At 39.8% G+C, this 21007-nt stretch overlaps 1 protein-coding gene across 6 annotated transcripts in view; it reads right to left on the bottom strand.

Moving 5' to 3' along the window:
* Positions 1-21007, bottom strand: part of ZC3H13 (zinc finger CCCH-type containing 13) — a 145183-nt gene that overhangs the window by 9794 nt on the left and 114382 nt on the right. For 4 of the 6 annotated variants that reach the window (XM_054719763.1, XM_054719764.1, XM_028161332.2 and 1 more), the window contains 5 exons: positions 17159-17262; positions 15612-16811; positions 14215-14727; positions 10289-10441; positions 8800-9000 (listed from right to left, as the gene is read on the bottom strand). In XM_054719763.1, coding sequence (XP_054575738.1) covers positions 8800-9000; positions 10289-10441; positions 14215-14727; positions 15612-16811; positions 17159-17262 — 2171 coding nt within the window. Of the gene's footprint in view, positions 1-8779; positions 9001-10288; positions 10442-14214; positions 14728-15611; positions 16812-17158; positions 17263-21007 lie in introns of those variants that run through there. The other 2 variants (XM_028161338.2, XM_054719765.1) reach the window with 2 other exon arrangements.

The following is a 21007-nucleotide window of genomic DNA, read 5'->3' as shown; positions in this document are numbered from 1 at the left end:
CAAACCCAAGAAGCTCACAGAGTCCCAAGCAAAATGAAACCAAAAGACTGACGCCAAGGCACATTATAATTAAATTGGCAAACACCAACAACAAAGTAAGAATATTAAAAGCAGCCAGAGAGAGACAGAAAGTTACCTACAAAGGGTCCCCATCAGGCTAGCAACTGATTTCTCAACAGAAACACATCAATAATAACTTTAAATGTAAATGGATTAAATGTCCCAAAGACACAGGGTAACGGATTGGATAAGAAAACATGACCCATATATCTGCTGTCTACAAGAAACCCATCTCAGAAAAAAAGACACACACAGACTGAGGGTGAAGGGATGGAAAAAGGTTTTTCAGGCGAATGGAAATGGATAAAAAAGCTGGGATAGCAATACTTGTATCTGACATATTAGATCTCAAAGTGAAGGACTTAAAAAGAGATAAGGAAGGCCACTACATAATACTAAAGAGAGCAATCCAACAAGAAGAAATAACTCTGGTAAACATATACACACCCAATACAGGAGCACCCAAATACATAAAAAAACTCCTGGAGGATATCAAGGGAGAGATTGACAGCAATACAGTCATAGTAGGGGACATTAATACCCCACTATCACGATTGGACAAATCCTCTAAACAAAAAATCAGCAAAGAAACATCAATCCTAAATGACTCACTAGACCAGATGGAATTAATTGACATCTTCAGATCATTTCACCCCAAAGCCACAGAATATACATTCTTCTCAAGTGCACATGGGTCATTTTCAAAGATAGACCATATGTTGGGACATAGGCAAAGTCTCTTCAAATTCAAGAAGATAGAAATCATATCAACCATCTTCTCAGATCACAGTGGCATAAAACTGGAAATCAACTACAATAAAAACAATCCAAATAATCAAACACATGGAGACTAAATAGCAAGCTATTAAACAATGACTGGGTTACCAGAGAGATCAAAAAAGAAATAAAAAACATCATGGCAACAAACGACAATGAAAACACAACAATCCAAAATCTATGGGACACAGTGAAAGCAGTCTTGAGAGGGAAGTTATAGCTCTAAGAAGCCTATTGCAAAAAAACAAGAAAAAAATGGTAATAAATTACCTAACCCTACAACTCAAAGAGTTAGAAGGAGAGCAACAAGAAAAGCCCAGTGTAAACTGAAGGAAGGAAATAATAAAGATCAGAGCAGAGATAAACGACATAGAGACCAAAAAGACAATACAAAAGATCAACAAAACCAAGAGCTGGTTCTTTGAAAGGATAAACAAGATTGATGAATCTCTAGCCAGGCTAACCAAGAAGCAAAGAGAGATGACCCAATTAAACAAAATCAGAAATGAAAGAGGAGAAATAACAACAGACCACACCAAAATACAAAGGATTGTTAAAAAAATACTATGATGCCCTAACTGGTTTGGCTCAGTGGATAGAGCGTCGGCCTGCGGACTCAAGGGTCCCAGGTTCGATTCCGGTCAAGGGCATGTACCTTGGTTGCGGGCACATCCCCAGTGGGGTGTGTACAAGAGGCAGCTGATTGATGTTTCTCTCTCATCGATGTTTCGAACTCTCTATCCCTCCCTCCCTTCCTCTCTGTAAAAAAAATCAATAAAATACATATTTAAAAAAAAATACTATGAACAACGCTATTCCAACAAACTGGACAACCTGGAGGAAATGGACATATTCCTAGAAAAATACAATCTTCCAAAACTCAGTCAGGAAGAATCTAAACATCTCAATAGGCCAATAACTATGGAAGAAATTGAAGCAGTCATCTAAAAGCTTCCAGCAAACAAAAGCCCAGGGCCAGATGGCTTCACAGGGGAGTTTTACCAAACATTCAAGGAAGAACTAAAACCTATCCTCCTCAGATTATTCCAAAATATTCAAGAGGAAGGAACACTTCCAAGCTCATTCTATGAAGCCAGCATCACCCTAATACCAAAACCAGATAAAGACAACACAATGAAAGAGAATTACAGGCCAATATCCCTCATGAATATAGATGCCAAAATCCTCAACAAAATTCTAGCAAATCAGATCCAGCACTACATCAGAAAGATCATACACCATGACCAAGTAGGATTTATCCCAGGGATGCAAGGATGATACAATATCCCCAAATCAATCAATGTGATACATCACATAAACTGAGAGATAAAAAACACATAGTCATATCAATTGATGCAGAAAAAGCATTTGACAAAATCCAACACCCTTTCTTGATAAAAACTCTCAGCAAGGTGGGAATAGAAGGATCATACCTCAACATAATAAAAGCCATATATGATAAACCCACAGCCAACATCATACTCAATGAGCAAAAACTAAAATCATTTCCCCTAAGAACAGGAACAAGACAGGGATGCCCACTCACACCATTCCTGTTCGACATAGTACTGGAAGTATTAGCCATTGGAATTAGACAAGAAGAAGAAATAAAAGGCATCCAAATTGAAAAAGAAGAAGTAAAGCTGTCCTTATTTGTAAATGACATGATATTGTACATAAAAAATCCAAAAGACTCCATCAAAAAACTAATAGACTTGATAAATGAGAATTCGGCAATGTAGCAGGATACAAAATTAACGCCAAGAAATCTATGGCCTTTCTATACACCAATAGTGAACTTACAGAAAGAGAGACTAAAAAAGCAATCCCATTTACCATCACACACAAAAAATTAAGATACCTAGGAATAAACTTAACTAAGGAGGTGAAAGACCTATATGCGGAAAACTACAGGACACTGAAAAAAGAGATAAAGGAAGACATATGAAAGAACTAGACCTAGAAAGAACTCTCCAAAAATTCATCTGGAATAAAAAAAGACCCTGAATAGCCACAGCAATCCTGAGAAAGAAGAACAAAGTAGGTGGGATCTCAATACCAGATTTCAAGCTGTATTACAAAGCCACTGTTCTTAAAACAGCCTGGTACTGGCACAAGAACAGACATATAGACCAATGGAATAGAATAGAGAACCCAGATATCGACCCAAACCAATATGCTCAATTAATATTTGACAAAGGAGGCATGAACATACAATGGAGTCAAGACGGTCTCTTCAATAAATGTTGTTGGGAAAATTGGACAGATACATGCAAAAAAATGAAACTAGATCATCAACTTACACCATACACAAAAATAAACTCAAAATGGATAAAGGACTTAAACATAAGATGGGAAACCATAAAAATACTAGAGGAATCCACAGGCAGCAAAATCTCAGACATATGCCAAAGCAATTTCTTCATCGATACCGCTCCCAGGGCAATGGAAACTAAAGAGAAAATAAACAAATGGGACTACATCAAAATAAAAAGCTTTTGCACAGCAAAAGAAACTATCAACAAAACAACAAGAAAGTCCACTGTATGGAAGAACATATCTGCAAATGTTCTCACTGATAAAGCTTTAATCTCCAACATCTACAGGGAACTTATACAACTTAATAAAAGGAAGATAAATGATCCAATAAAAAAATGGGCAATGGAGCTAAATAGAATCTTTTCGAAAGAAAACAGAAGGAAGGCCAAGAGACATATAAAAACATGCTCAGTCACTAATTATCCGAGAGATGCAAATCAAAATGACAATGCGGTACCATTTCACACCTGTCAGAATGGCAATCATCAACAAATCAACAAACGACAATTGCTAGCGAGGATGCGGAGAAAAAGGAACCCTCGTGCACTGTTGGTGGGAATGCAGACTGGTGCAGCCACTGTGGAGAACAGTATGGAGTTTCCTCAAAAAACTAAAAATGGAACTCCCATTTGACCCAGTGATCCCACTTCTAGGAATATATCCCAAGAAACTAGAAACACCAATCAGAAAGGATATACGCACCCCTATGTTCACAGCAGCACAATTCACCATAGCTAAGATTTGGAAACAGGCTAAATGCCCATCAGCAGATGAGTGGATTAGAAAACTGTGGTACATCTACACAATGGAATACTATGCTGCGGTAAAAAAGAAGGAGCTCAAACCATTTGCAGCAGCACGGATGGACCTGGAGAGCATTATGTTAAGTGAAATAAGCCAGGCAATGAAAGAAAAATACCACATGATCTCACTCATTTATGGAAAATAAAGAACATTATAACCTGATGAACAAAAAGATAGATAGAGAGGCAGTAAAGCACTGAAAAGACTGTCAAATTACAGCGGGAAGGCTGGGGAGTGTTGAGGAGTGCAGGGAGGGGAAAGAGATCAACCAAAGGACTTTTATGCATGCATATAAGCACACCAATGGACACAAGACACTGGGGGGGTGGGAGGTGGGATGAGGGCATGCGACAGGGGGTAGGGGAGGCTGGAGGAAGGTCAATGGGGGGAAAAAAGGAGATATATGTACTACTATATGTAATACTTTAAACAATAAAAAGAGAATTTATTCATACTACATGAGAAAACCTATAAAAAAGCAATTTAAATTGACCCTTGAACAAGGTGGGAGCTGGGGGCAGGGAGTGTCATTCCGCTACACAGTAAAAAATCTGCCTATAACTTTGACTCCCACAAAACTCAGTTGTTCCTTAGAATCCAGAGGGGAATTGGTTCCAGGATTCCCCACAGGTACCAAAACCCAGAGATGCTCAAGTCCCTTATATAAAACTAGAGGCCTGGTGCATGAAATTTGTGCACTCACAGGGGTCCCTCAGCACGGCTTGTGCCCTCTCACAGTCCAGGAGCCCTTGGGGTACTAAAATTAGTCCTTCAGGTTCAGTAAACTTTAGGCCTCATAAAATCTGTTAGTCCCTGACGGTTGGGGTCCCCAAAATAGTTTGGATTAATTCATTATATTTATTTGCTCCTTTTAATTCTTGTTCTAGAGGGAGAGTGAGGACAGTTTTTTACTCAGTAATTTTTATAATAAGAATTATATTCGAACCTGCTCCTTCTTTGGCTATTCACGGGTTTACCTTATTGGGAACTCAGAGACTTTAATCCCTTTGAAGATAGGGACAGAGCTGTTTTGTGTTTTATAATACAGGCACAAAATTAATACAACTTTTATAAATATCTGTTGAAGAAACAGATAAATTTCAGTGCCATGAGGCATTACTTTTCCTTCTGCTCCATATCTTTATTGAGACTTTTGTGCAAAGCATAAGGCTGAGGGGGTGAGCAGGTAGAGCGGAGTAAAGTTGCTTTTTCCAAACCCTAGATCCCATATTTTGATTTTGCATAGTAGATGCATTTCTGAATAACATTTTGAATTGTGCATATTAGATTTTGCTAATATCAACTCCTTTTATATTCATAAAGATTATTTTTAATGATGTTTAAATGTTTCGTACTATGAGGTACAAAATATTTTGCTTATTTCAAGAATCTCTGTGCATTCTTTCTGTGGTAAAGTGAATTATCAGCATGGTAAGTCTATTTGGGGGGGGGGGGGAGTCTGCTTAAAATGGGGCACACCAGTACTAAATTTGGCTTTACCAATGACTAATTCTCACACCACGTGTGGAGTTAGATGGCTGTTGGACATAACCATTTCTTTTGGTCCCTTTGCTCCCACAGCACCTGCTTCACCTGGAGGCTATGTCTTGACTCCCCCCCCCCCCCCCCATGACCTCTCTGTCATGGCGTCTGTGGGGTGTCTACTGCCTGAGGCCTTGGCAGTCAGCTGGGCATCGGCCTTCCCAAGATGGCGGCAACCCGGAAGAATGCGCATCGGGGGCAGGGACCCGTTGGCAGAGGTGGGGCTGGGAGAGCTTTTGGGCAGGCCAGCTGAACCCAGTGGACTTGCACCAGCAGCTTCCCTCCTCCTCTCCTTCTGGGCCAGCGGCCGGATGGCTGAGGGGAGTGGCAGCCGCTGGCAAGGCCAGGTGTGGGCTCGCGAGGGTGGGGAGCCTGAGGCGCCGGTTCCAACCAGGCACTTTTTCCCTGGCTTTCGGAGGGGGTTGGGGGCGGGGATGCATCCCAGCCTCTGCACTGGGCTGGGGCCTAGAAAGGAGGGAGGTTGCCCCCTCCCCCACTGCTGGGTGGGACGTTGCAGGGAGGGGCTGTGGATTCCTAGCCCAGACCCACGCTCCCAGGGGCCGGTCATGGGCTCAGGCACTGCTGAGGCCACTGGACCCTTGGGGGCAGGAAGGAGAGTCTGGGCCCGCCCTGCAGTGAGTCCCTGGCTTGGGTGTCTGAGCAGCAGGCAGGCAGTGGGTGACTAGAGTAGGAAAAGAAACTGGCCTCGGGCCTGATAGGTGAGGCCCGGTGTACAAAATTGTGCACTGGAGGGGTGTCCCTCAGCCTAGCCTGCACCCTCTCCAATATGGGACCCCTCAGGGGATGTCCGACTGGCCATTTAGTCGGACATCCCTCTCACAATCAGGGACTGCTGGCTCCTAACTGCTCTCCTGCAGACCTGATTGATGCCTAACTGTTCCCCTGCTGGCCCAGTCACCCCCAACAGCCCTCCCCTGTCGGCCATCTTGTGACAACGTGGGGGCGGTCATCTTGTGATGACGTGAGGGTGAGACGCCACCTAGGCTTCTATTAGTATAGATGGCGTAGAACAATTCATCCATGGATTCCTAACTGTGGATCAAATATACTGCTTTTTCACCCAAGGTGACTGTATGTACATTGAAAAATCGACATATAAGTGGACCCACGCAGTTTGAACCCATGTTGCTCAATAGTTAACTGTGCATACAGTAAGTTTTATACTTTAAATTAAGAATTTAGGTTCCTGGAATATTTTTAAAAGTTACATATGGTGTTGCCCAGCTGGTGTGGCTCAGTGGTTTAGCATAGACCCATGAACCAGGAGGTCAGGACTTGATTCCTGGTCAGGGCACATGCCTAGGTTTTGGGCTCAATCCCCAGTGAGGGGCATGCAAGAGGCAGACGATCAATGATTCTCTCTCCTTATTGATGTTTATGTCTGTCTGTCTTTCTCCCTCTTGCCCTTTCTCTCTGAAGTCAATAAAAATATATTTAAAAAAATTGCATATGGTGCCCTAGCCGGTTTGCTCAGTGATTAAGAGTGTCGGCCCACAGACTGAGGGTATTGGGTTTGATTCTGGCCAAGGTCACCACCTGCCTACGTTGCAGGCTCGATCCCTGCCTACGCTGCAGGGCACATGTGGGAAGCAACTAATAGATGTGATTCTCTCACATCGATGTTTCTCTTTCTGCCTCTCTCCCTCCCTTCTACTCTCTTAAAAAAAATAAATCAATGGAATATGCTCAGGTGAGGATTAACAACAACAACAAAATTACATATGGAATGTGGGGATTGGAGCACTGAAATAGACCCAGTAAAATAGAAAAATTGGTATAAATTATTTCACAAATATTTATTGAATACCTACTATGTGTCAGGTAGTTTTCTAGGACATATCATTAGACACTGGATAAAGCAGTAAACAAAACAAAGTTCCATTTCTTAGAAAACTTATATTCAGCATATGTCAGTTCTCTAACAAAGAAATCATAGCAAAATACAGGACTGACTGGTAAAGAACAGTCAAATCCCTCTCTACAGTGTGTATTTTCATTATTGAGAGTAAGCCAGGGTCAAACTGTACTAGTATATTATAGTTAGCAAAATTAAACTAGATTTTAACTTAAAATGCCATTTGCAAAAGTCACAGGAGTCAATAACATCAGAGGTGGATAAGACCTTAGGGGTTTCATTTCATCATTTTTGTCCATAGGAGTTACTTGCTTAAGATCACAGAGCAACCAAAAACAGTAGAAAGAGTAGAGCAATAACCTAAGACTTTGATCACCTGTCAGGCTATACACACTCACAATTATAATTTATATATGTTTCATAAACATACATTCTATGTTTACTGAAAAATATTAAAATCAAGAGTTTTACTGATTATGCTAGCAGCTGAAAGGACATGGATTCATGAAATTCTTAAAAGCATTTTTTATATTAATAAAAAGCTTAATTCTTTTAACTAAACTTCTTTATTCTCATGAACATTATATAAAAGTAAATAATGTTACTTTCATCTTTTACCTCCTTTCCACATGCCCTCCTCATTTTTGTCTTGATAAGGTCTACAATCAATGTGATAAAATAGTTTCAAATTAAAGAGTAGCAGTTAATATTTACTGAGTGTTACAACACATCAGAAACTGTTCTAAGTATTTTACTTCTAATAACTCATATGTTCCTCCTAACAATCATATGAAGTTGGTGGTGTCATTGTTCCCAGCTTAAGATGGTGACACTAACACAGAGAGATGAAATAATAGCTAGTAAGTGCCGTGTCTGTTGGAATCCAGACCATTTGGCCTAGAGACCCAGTTTTTAACAACTTTGTTCAAGGTTCAACCTACACAACTGTATTTGGGTATAATTCCCCATTTCCCAGAAAAAAGGGTTGCCAAGACATCCAATTTGCTTAGATATGGAAATATCTAGTCTACTTCCCTAGGCTCTGCTTCATTTAGCCCTGGTTAAACCACTGAGCATTTTGTTCAAAGTAATTTTGATATAGAAAGATAATTATGCTATTTTTACAACTTTTCTATGAGCTTAAGTTTTTCTCAAAATAAATTTTAAAAAGAAATTCTTGGGGGATAAGGACACATATGTAATACCTTAATCAATAAAGAAATTAAAATGCAAAAAAAAAGTAATTCTCACCATGAGAATTAAATAATGAGTAAGTGGTTCCTCAAAAAAAAAAAAAAAAAAGAAAAGAAAAAAGATATGTCCAATATTATTAGTGCTACGTAAGAACAGAACATAATCCTTTTCAAAGGCATCTTAGTATTTATCACACATAGTGTATAATCAAAGTAGAATAGAATTACCTTTGGGTTTTTCTAAGAGTCTCTGACATGTTTCTTTGACTTTAGTAAAGAGTTCAGAACCTGCCAGCTTTTTAGAAATCCCAACTCTCAGCATAACAGCTCCAGGTGTGAATTTTAAGAGTGCAGCCCCAGGCTCTCGTGGTTCTTTTGGATGCTTTGGCATAAGACCAGACCAATCCACATCTATCACATCTAATGGATCTGTAAAAGTTAAAGAACAGGACTATTTTTACACCAAGAAATAGTATTCTTGTTATCTAGAGAGAAATATAAATTGCAAAACATGAAAAACCATTAAATAATACTTTAAAACAAAAATGCCATATTCTTGGAAGATGAAAGCTTTCTATAAACACTCATATTTAGAATCTAAGGACCTTTACAAAAAAACAACAAAACTTTCTCACCAAAAGAAAATAGGCAAGCAAACAAAAACCCAAACAAACTCATTCCTACAAATTGCTTGAGAGATCCCAATGAAAGAACTCCATTATTTCACAAAGAATAATAGGTCTGACATTTTGAAACTTGGTATCAGAATCCTTTCACAAGTTAAATCTAGGAATCTATTTTGCATTCATGTGCACATACACATGCATGAACACAAATTTTACTTTTTAAAAACAAATAATTCATTATGAAATTACTTTATAACTCGGGCAGTTGCTCTTATAAATACTAAGAACGAATAATCCATCTATGATAAGGAGTAGTTGAGCAAATTAATAATGTTCTATTTAGAAATACACAGTAGCCAGTAATAAAGATAATAATCATACATACCTTCTACATTAGAAAAAAGAAATTGTGAAATATAAGAGCAAATTAAAAAAAATCAAATGTAATATTCTACATTCTCAGACAAAGCAAAGACCCTCACTATGATTAAAAACAAACAAACTCCAAAACTTGTTATTAACAACCAGACTAAATGGGGTGATTGATATAGTCAACAGAGTAAGCTCTGGCAAGGCATAAAGTGGTGTAAGTGGAAATAATTACTGAATTTAGAAAACTGTGGAAAGAGATATAGAAATAGTGCTCAAATATAACTTCAACTCTTATAAATTTCCGAACAGTCATTTCCAAAGTTTGTTTATGGCACCACAGTTGTGAAGCTCTGTATCATATACCTACTATCTAGAACACTGCCAGAAAATCAGGACTATTTGGCTAGATTCCAAGTTATATAAAATATGAATCTTAAACTCTGAAAAGGAAATCTTACAATTTTGCTATTTTAAATGAGGCCTTTCCCAATTCAAAGGCAAAGTCTACTTAAAAATGAATACAGCATTTTTATTGACTATAATTATTGACAATTACTTACTACAATTTTCATTTTATTGGACTGTCAATGTTACTTAAAACATAAAGGGGGAAGTTCAAACTGACTTTATTCAATTCTTATAGCATGAAAGGGAACAAAAATATCTTCATACCATAAATCACGTAATTTTTGTGATCAACCACCTCTGCAAATGATTACCTGGCATCTTCTCCTCATCCTGCTGGTCTTCCCTCTTTTCAGCATCACCTGCCAGAATTTCATCTAGTTCATCATCACTGATTGGCTCATATCCTTCTCCAGCACCTGATCCTAATGAATGTGCATCATCTAACTTGGATTCATCATCTCCTGCTAATTAGAAAAATTAATCTCATGTCAAAGAGAGTGTAAATGGGAAAGGATGTCTAAGTCAAACCAAAGATGTAGAGGCTGTGTCACTAAAAAAAACAAAACAAAACAGAAAAGTATTTTCACTAGAAAATGACATTTTTTAATTATTCAAAACACTTGAATAAAAAAACTGAAAATAGTAAAATTTAATTTTAATGGCAAGAACACCATAGGGACAGTCATATCAAAATAGGTTAAATATGTGAAATAGAAGCTAACATGTTAATGTTGATTATATAACATAATTTTATATAGTAAAACTTTAAGTAAATCCAGACAAATAGACTAACTTCAAAAGGATGCATTGAATGCTTTACTTAAACTCATATGTTTTTACTGGTTTTTAGAAAAAGCAAGGGGGAGGGAGAAACATTGATGAGAGAAACATCAACAGGCTGCCTTCCCACATGGGCCCTGACTGGGGATCGAACCTCCAATCGAGTTCTGTGCCCTGACCAGGAAATCAAACCTGCAAACTTTTGGTGACACTCAAATCAACTGAGCAACCCGACCAGGGCAAAACTCATTAGTTTTTTAAAAACTTGCAAATCTGTTAATAAAATTTAGTTCATATAAATGACTTTATAGCAGTGAAGTAAAAATGTAAAAGTGCTATTAATTCTCCCCTATATCACAATTCACCTTCCCTATCCCAACGTTATTCTTTAATGAACATAATTTTATAAAGAATGCTGTAATATAATTTTAACACATTTTTATTAGTACCACTGGTATATATTCTACTTCTTGATTTTATCAACTTTTCTCAACCACTTACACCCCTATTGAGTTAGTTGTGAACTTAAATTACATTTCATGTTTCTAATAATTATTTATCAATATACTTTATTAAGTTTACAACACTAGTTTTCAAAATGCAACAGTATGCTTTATAAATATTTGCAGCAAATAAAATATAATAAACTTTGAGATGTTTCTAAGCATTCTAATAATTTTCTATTCTATTAAATTCTGTAATAATCTCTCCATACCCTCACCAATTCACTTATAAGATAACCAATTTTACTTATTTAAAAAAATATATTTTATTGATTTTTTTGCAGAGAGGAAGGGAGAGGGATAGAGATTTAGAAACATTGATGAGAGAGAAACATCGATCAGCTTCCTCCTGCACACCCCCTACTGGGGATGTGCCTGCAACCAAGGTACATGCCCTTGACCGAAATCGAACCTGTGACCCTTCAGTCCGCAGGCTGATGCTCTATCCACTGAGCCAAACCAGTTAGGGCAAGATAACCAATTTTAATAACTTCATTATATAAATACTAGTGGCCTAATGCATGAATGAAGATTTGTGCAAGAATGGGCCTTTGTTCCCCTGGCTGCTGGCACCGCCTTTGCTCTGGCCAGAGCAGCCTTTCTGCCTTCCCATGCTGCCCAGAGGCCCCCAGTGGCTGGGGTGGTGTGGAACGTCTGTGTCGTCACCCACTGGGTGCCTGAGCATGCAGATTAACCCACCATCTTTGTTGGGTTAATTTGCATACTCACTCCTGATTGGCTGGTGGGTGTCGCGAAGGTATGGTCAATTAGCATGTTACTCTTTTATTAGGTAGATACATCTAAACAAGTGCGAATGATAGGATTTTTCAATTTTCAAGTTTATCCAACTCATTTTCCTACTATAGGTGAATAAAATGTTTCATCTCACAGTAGGTAATTCACCTATATATTTCTATGCTATGTTATCAATGACCACAACCAATGAATGATATAGTTTTAAAAAAGGGTCACAAGAGAACTATTATCATCATTAGTTTAATTATACTCAATTACATACCTCCATTAGTATTATGGCTCCCAAACTGATGCTATTTGAACTCAAAATTGAGAGGAAAATGTAATTGAAGAATGTTGAGTGTTTTTGTCAAGTAGAAAAATGTGTAACAGATGACATATTGGAATATTAATTCAGATAACCCAAAGATATAAGGATGTTTCATTTTAAAAGAATGTGAATTTTACTCTGGGCCCAATGCTACAAGATGGCCAATAAAATATTACTGTTTATATACTAAGTATACCAGAAGTTTCTTTGGGGACTTGAAGTAGACAGGTTATGAGAGAATGGTGTAAGCACTGGTATCAGAACTAGACAGTGCCATAGAGATATAATTTCCAGGAGATTTCTCAGGGGGAGTCATAACTATTGTTACCTAGGCTATAATTTACCAAAGGATAAAATGTTGGGCATGTATGTATACTCAAAATACATTTTCACTTATCTACCATTTATTGTGTCCTTGCTATAGTATCGAAGATAAAAAAATGAAAAGCTAAGGTCCTTTATAATTCTGGAGAGAAATCCAAATAATTATAAAATAATTATAGTACAGTGCAGGGATGCCATAAAAGATGTATAAATAAAGCGCCATGTCAATTTTAAAGAGTAAGACTTTAGCAGAGGAGGCTTCTTAGAATAAATAATCCACAAACTGGGACTTGCAGTTTGAGTTAAAAAGAGAAGATAAAAGGGAAAATGTCTATGAGACAATGAGAAAAGCAGGTACAAAGAAGGCTAAAGAATGCAACTCTTTCAGAGAATGCAGAGGCATGAGTCAGTCTGTATGGTAGGCTGGGTGTGAAGGACAAAGAGTGATGTTCCATACAGCGGAGGCTGGTTCTGAGTGAGCTAAAGGGCTGATGTGAACTTTTCAGGGTTTCACATTCTAGGAATGGGGAGCACAAATAGTATTCTATAGTCCATCTGTCATTAAATGCTGTTTCAGGTAGTGTTATTTTCATATATATTTCTTCTTAACTGCCATAGAAACAGAAACCACTAATAGTTTTTTTTTAATCCTTTTCAGAACCAAGAAGTCCCTTCAATTTTTATGATTTCTTCTATTTTTTTTTTAAACATCTACAGACACTGCAACTAAGTAATCTTTTATTCATTTGGGTTTATTTGAAGCAAGTCTGTCTTGATAGTATTATGAGAATAGATTTTTTTTCTTGTTATATTTTTCTGAGGGGGCGGGGAGTGGGAGAGAGAGGGAAAGACAGAGAGAAACACTGATATGAGAGAAACACATTGACTGGTTGTCTCCTGCATGAGCCCTGACCAGGGCCTAGGCCAGGGAGGAACCTGCAACCAAGGTATGTGCCCTTGACCAGAATCGAACCTGGAACCCTTTGATTCACAGGCTGACGCTCTATCCATTGAGCCAAACCAGCTAGGATGAGAACACATTTTAAAAATATGCCTTATAAAACATTATGCTAAGTGAAATAAGTAGGTCAGAGAAAGATAAATATCACATGATCTCACTCATTTGTGGATTATAATGAACAACATAAACCAATAGACAAAAACAGATCTAGAGACAAAGAAGCATCGATCAGATGCTCAAACCTCAGAGAGAAGGTAGGGGAGGGTGGGGGAGAGCTCAACAAAAGAACTTGGATGCATGCATATAAGCATAAGCAATGGACACAGACAACACGGGGTGAGGGTGAGGGCAGGATTGGGGGTGTGTGAGATGGGGGGGCAATGAGGGGATAAGGACCCATTTGTAATACCTTAATCAATAAAGGGGGGGAAAAAAGGAACATGAAAAACAAAAAAACAAAAACAAACAAAAACCCTATGTTGCCTTATGAAATATATTTTTCCTTAAAACAATGGAGTCAGTAGGTTACCTTTTAAAACAATGGTTTTCTATAAAATCTGAACAGGAATGGAGCAGTATAACAGACAATAAGGTGTGACTCACCTTCCAGACTCTCAGTTCTTCCAGCTTTATTTATATCTTCAAATCCCTGTATGGAAGCTAGATCTTTATCCATTCTTTCTTTATCCAAAGCTACAGAGTCTCGAGAAGTGCCTTCTAGGTCTCTTTCATGTTCAAGCTCCACTTTTGCTTCACTGCGTTTTACAGACTCTATTTGAGAACTATCAAAAATTTTGTCTCTGTCTCTGTCCCTTTCCACAGAATCAGAAATTAGTCTCTCTCTTTCCCTGTCCACGTCTCTCCTTTTGTCTCGGTCTCTCTCTCGTTCCCGTAATCTATCTCGGTCCCTGTTACGCGACCAGTCTTTATCAGCATCTCGATCCCATTCTCTCTGCCTTGTATCTCTCCTCTCTCTTTCTCTGTCTCTATCGTGCTCATACCGATCTCGTTCTTGAAGCCGATCTCTGCTATCAAATGACCCAGATCTTGAATGAACCTGTCGATCTGACTCAGGAGAACTTCTTCTTGAACTATGGCTTCTTGAATCTTGGCGATCTAAAATAAATATATCATACACAAAGAGTTAACATGATAAAATAGTAATAATATGCTTCATTTTAGGGTCCTTTAAAGCTTACAATTTATGTTTTTCTTTTTAAAATATATTTTATTGATTTTTCACAGAGAGGAAGGGAGAGCGATAGAGAGCTAGAAACATCGATGAGAGAGACATCGACCAGCTGCCTCCTGCACCCCCCCCCCCCCCCCGCCAACCAGGGGATGTGCCTGCAACCAATGTACATGCCCTTGACCAGAATCGAACCTGGGACCTTCCAGTCCGCAAACCGACGCTCTATCCACTGAGCCAAACCGGTTTCGGCACAATTTATGTTTTTCTATATTTATTCCCACTATCCAAAGAACTCATTTCATAAGGAAAAACTGATCTCTCAAAGTGCTAACTAATATGTAAAACACATGTTTTCTTGTCTATTATCACTATAACCACAAAATATCTTCAAAGAAATAAGTACATAAAATGATTACACATTAACAGAATCATCACTTCATTATCTGATCTCTTCCTATCCCCCTACTTTATTCTCTGTGGTCAAAAGAAAATGAACTAGCTCTTGGGAGAGCAGAAAGGTTAAAATTTTAGGCATGAAAAAATGATTTGAATACGTAAGCCCTTTCACCAAGATATACTACTAAAATCTTGATATTAAGCAGACTGACATCACTGAATGTACCTTTATTATAATATTGATATTAACGTGGTAACAGGTAACATTTTGGAGGGATGGTTAAACTTCTAAGTTCCTTGAAATTTAGGACAGTGAGTGAAGTAATAAATTTAGCATTTACTTTAAAATTATAATTTGTACAAAATATGCTAACACAGGAATCACTAGCTAAACTATATTTCAATTTATTACCTGAAGAAATACTTCGACTGGGCTCTCCACGCTTTAACTGATCAATCCTTGATTTTCTCTCTCCTGAGACTTCCAAGCTTTTGGTTTTTTCTCTGTCTCTTGAGCCACTATGCAGTACTCTCTTTCGACCACTTTGGTCATCTCCACTTCGATGGGCCGAATCACTGGACGGAGAACGTAGACGAACAGACGTATGACTCCGATTACTCCGATTGCTCCCAAGGCTGCTGCTCCTCTTTTGATCCACTGGTTTGCGATGTGATGCATCTTCCATAGTAACATGAGGTGCCTCTACTTTTTCGGCTCGTGTCTTATGGCATTTTCTATGAGAGTCTTCACTTGTATTGGTGGGGATGACAGAAGTGGAAATGGTGGTGGTACAGGGGCTGAAGGTGCTGATAGCAGTAGCAGTAGTGGCAAGAGTAGCAGAAGCAGTCATAGTAGGAGCTGTAGCCACAGGCGGAGGAGGAGGGGGGAGGGAAGATGGAGAAGAAGTCCTTCCAGGAGCAGCAGCTGTGGCAGCATGCTCTGATTCTGTCAGCTCTGCACGGTCAGGCACATCCTCATCAGACCAGTCACTAAACGCCGTATCTTCTTTTCTCTGAGGATCTTCTATAGTCAAATCCTTATCATTGGAAATTTCAACCAATCCCTCTTTGGTTGTTATAGGGGGAGTCCGGGGGCCTCTTTTCTTCTTACTCTGCTGGACTGCTTCTTCATCAGAAATATCAGAATCACCTCTGGATCTCTTATGTTTTTTTTCAACACTTTTCTTCTTCTGTCCTTTTTTTGGTGAAAATACTTGACCATCTTCAGATGCTATCTCTGTGTTAGTCCTCTCTATTCCAACATCGTCCTCTTTCTTTTTCTTAATAGGTTTCTTTTGAAATTTTGCTTTTTTCTTATTTTCATCATGAGCTCCATCAGATGTATCACGGTCTTCAGATGGGTGGTGTCCTAGCATGTCTTGTGCTCGAATTCTTGAGCTTTCTGTGATTTCTGTCTGTTCTCTCTGCTTATCTAAAGAAGAAACTTTCTCTTTGAGCTCTTGCTCTTCATAGCGCCTTGAACTCTCTTTTCTTTCTGGTTTACGATCTTCCTCTTTCCATCTACCCTGCCTGTCTTCTGGAAAGTGTGATGGACTGAGAGAATGAGATTCTTGAGGTCGTACAACCTGGCTCAAGAGTCTGTGTCTTTCATCTACTCAAACAGATAAAAGTAATTACACTTTCACCAAATTAACAAACTTTCAGGTAACATATAAGTAATAATAAGCCAATCTCTTATTTTCATTTTAAAACTTGAAAAATGGCAATCATTTTAATAAAAATTAAAATATGGCTTTTCTGCAAATGGTAGAAAATGACAGTTCCATTGTGATAAAATAACTATCTCTAACACATACTTTACTCACACTGAAGACATTCAAAGGCAGCAAAAGAAAAAAATTTATATCTGAATTCATTACTTCCTACTAATGTCAAAGAGAAGTCTTATGGTTACAAATGAATATGAATATAGAAACATAGAAAACAGACTCTGCTTACTTTTATCATCACCACTGTTGTAGTTGTCACTGTCAGGAGAATGTTCTCGTCGCCTCTTAGGTGACTGACGAGGGCTAGGACTCCCTTCATTTCTATAGCGCTTCCTAAGTTGGACAAAAAAAAAAATTCATAAAATTATAGGAATTGTAAAGAGATTACTTTAATATGTTTTTTTTAACTATTATTTCTTCATTATCTTATATAATAAAGAGCTAATACGCAAATGGTCATCACAGCCTCAAGGCTCAGACACTTAACACTGGGGAGAGAGGAATGGGGACCAGCCAGGCACAAATGAGCTCGTGAGAGAGGAATGGGGACCAGCCAGGCTGTGGCCCGGGGAAAGGGACAAGCCACCTACCCCACAGTTCTGGGAGCCAGTGGCTGCACCTGTGCCTGCGGCCCAGTCCAGGGGAGGGATAAGCCGCCTGCCCCACGGTCCCAGGCGCCAGTGCCTGTGACCCAGGAGAGGGACAAGCCGCCCGCCCACAGTCCTGGTTGCCTACAGCCGGCCAGTGGGAGGGAAGCCCAGGTCCCGGGTGCCTGCAATTGGCCAAAGGAGGGAATCCTGGTTCCCAGGTGTGGGGCGAGGCAGTTAGGGGCGATCAGGCCAGTAGGCAGAGGTGGTTAGGGGTGATCAGGCAGGCAGGCAGAGGGGTTAGGAGCAATCAGGCAGGCAGGCAAGCAAGAAGTTAGGAACCAGTAGTCCCGGACTGCGAGAGGCAGTCGGACATCCCCCTAGGGGTCCCGGATTGGAGAGGGTGCAGGCCGGGCTGAGGGATACCCCCTCCCGTGCACCGGGCCTCTAGTACTAGAATAATTGTAGGATAGCAATATTGTCAGCGTTACATCATACAGTCAGCATTTTTTTTTTCCCCCCAAAATGTATTTTATTGATTTTCTACAGAGAGGAAGGGAGAGGGACAGAGTCAGAAACATCGATGAGAGAGAAACATCAACCAGCTTCCCCCTGCACACCCTCTACTGGGGATGTGCCCGCAACCAAGGCACACGTCCCTGACCGGAACTGAACCTGGGACCCCTCAGTCCGCAGGCCGACTCTCCATCCACTGAGCCAAACCGGTCAGGGCCATACAGTCAGCATTTTTAATAAAATGAAAAACTTCATTTGCTACGATTTATAATTGTGAACTTAAAAAAATACATAGCAACACATCTTCCTTTCTTCATTATACATGTAGGATCACTCAACTGAAAATCACTAGGTATAAATACTGCAAGATGGAAAGCATACACCAGAGGAATCAAAATTTTCACAAGCCCTCTACTAAAATTTATTAATTAATTTTATACTTTTATACTGTTGGGAAGCCAAATGAAAACAATATTAGCTTTAAAGTCAAAAGACGAGTTAAACTTATAGCCATGTTACTTATTATGCATCCTTAGGTGTATTCCTTAAAGTCGTTGAATTTTAGCTTTCTCACCTGAAAATGTGGGGGGAAAACAAGGGTTCATACCATAAAATTGTAATGAGGAATAAATTGGTTATGTCATAAGTCCAGTACCAGGCATGTTATGTAAAAACTAGAGGCCCGGTGCACGAAATTCGTGCACGGAGGGGGGCTGTCCCTCAGCCCAGCCTGTACCCCCTCCAATCTGGGACCCCTCGAGGGATGTCTGACTGCCCGCTTAGTGATCGGGCCTAAACGGGCAGTCGGACATCCCTCTCACAATCCAGGACTGCTGGCTCCAAACTGCTTGCCTGCCTGCCTTCCTGATTGCCCCTAACCACTTCTGCCTGCCAGCCTGATCACCCCCTAACCACTCCCCTGCCAGCCTGTTTGCCCCCAACTTCCCTCCTCTGCCAGCCTGGTCACCCCTAACTGCCCTCTCCTGCAGGGTTGACCACTTCCAACTGCCCTCCCTTGCAGGCCTGGTCCCTCTCAACTGCCCTCCCTTGCAGGCCTGGTCCCTCTCAACTGCCCTCCCTTGCAGGCCTGGTCCTTCTCAACTGCCCTCCCTTGCAGGCCGGGTGCCTCCCAACTGCCCTCTCCTGCTGGCCATCTTGTGTCCACATGAGGGCAGGATCTTTGACCACATGGGGGCAGCTATATTGTGTGTTGCAGTGATGATCAATCTGCATATTACTCTTTTATTAGATAAGATAGAGGCCTGGTACAGGGGTGGGGGCCAGCTGGTTTGCCCTGAAGGGTGTCCCTAATCATCACCCTTGGGGTTGATCACCAATGGGGTTCCCTTGGGGCGTGGGGTGGCCTGAGCGAGGGGCCTGTGGTGGTTTGCAGGCCGGCCATGCCCCTGGCAACCCAAGCGGAGGCCCTGGTATCTGGAATTTATTTTCCTTCTACAATTGAAACTTGGTAGCCTGGAACGGAGCCAAGCCTGGGGCTCCCTCTGAGGCTGGCAGCCATTTCTGTTGGGGTTATAACTGAAACTTTGTAGCCTTAAGCGGGTGGGCCCGGCCAGGATGTGCGGAAAGCTTTGCTTCCCCTGTTGCCGGGAGCAACCCTGGCCTGCTCTCTCAAGCTCCATTCTGCCGCCATTTCTGTTTGAATTTGTTTACCTTCTGTAATTGAAACTTTGTAGCTTGAGTGGAGGCTTAGGCCTGGCAAGGGCAGGCAGAAAGCTTGGCTTCCTCTGTTACCTAGGAAACCTTGCTCTCTGTGGCTGTAGCCATCTTGGTTGGGTTAATTTGCATACTCGCTCTGATTGGATGGTGGGCGTGGCTTGTGGGGTGTCAGAGGTATGGTCAATTTGCATATTTGTCTATTATTAGGTAGGATTAGTTTCTTTCCTCTTCTTAGAACTAAAGCACTTGCTTGGTGAAAATTAATAAAATAATTCATATGTTCATTACCTTTCTTGTTCTTCCATTGAATTTTAAATGAGTAGTGATTTATATCTCTGAGTACTTAAGTAATTCTGGTGTTTTCCTATATGTTCATTAAATTTTGACCAACTATTTTTCAATAACATTGTTTGTTAATAAATTCTATGTTCAAAGTTGTGACACATATTATAGCACAGTTATTTCCTTGATAGCTCATTTTTATAAATGAGCGACCAGGTGGAGAAGGAGGCCTCAGATGTAGTATGACAATTTTCAAACCCAACCTTGTGCAATTCATTATCTGAAGTGCCTCCCATCTTCAGGCAGTATACTTTCCCATTCTTTGAATCTAGGCTGGCCCAGTGACTTACCGTGACAAGAGAATGTCGTGAAAGTGACACTGCGTAAGTTTGGAGAGATAAGACGCAAGAGGCCTTGCAGCTTCTGCTTTTGCTGGCTTGGTATGTTTCTACCATCATATGTAAAAGCAGAGTTTAGGCTATTTATGGATAAGAAGTCATATGAAGGAAAAATGAGATGGCCTAGCAATTGCCAGATATGAGAGTAAGGCCATTTTGGAGTCATTCAGACCCAAGTGAACTGCCATACTGACTGTAGAAACATGCCTGATCCTAAGTGAAACCAGCAGAACTGCTCTGCTGAGCCCAGCCAAAATTGCTAATCCACAGACTTATGAACAAAAAAGTTGTTGTTTTAAACTAAAGCAAGAGATAACTGGTACACTAGGATAAAGTGAAAATTTAAAACATGTAAAACATAGACCTTAATTTCAAAACAGTATCTACAGAAACAAAAGTAAAATAAATACTATGGCAATTCTGCAAATCTTCTATATAATAGTGGTTAAAAAAAGTGCTGGATAAAAGTTCAACTACTGAGATGACAATACAACTGATGAAGACATCAACTTATTAACTTCATATAATAAGTAGTTACTGAGGTCCTAATTAATGATTGGATTGTCTAGTCACAAAAAAACAAAAAACCACACAAGAAATTTGTGCTATTATAAGCAG

This window comes from Eptesicus fuscus, chromosome 8 (genome assembly GCF_027574615.1).
Source record: "Eptesicus fuscus isolate TK198812 chromosome 8, DD_ASM_mEF_20220401, whole genome shotgun sequence".
NCBI classification, from domain to species: Eukaryota; Metazoa; Chordata; class Mammalia; order Chiroptera; family Vespertilionidae; genus Eptesicus; species Eptesicus fuscus.
The sequence above is the reverse complement of the archived record's forward strand: the minus strand, read 5'-3'. Positions and strand labels throughout refer to the sequence as shown.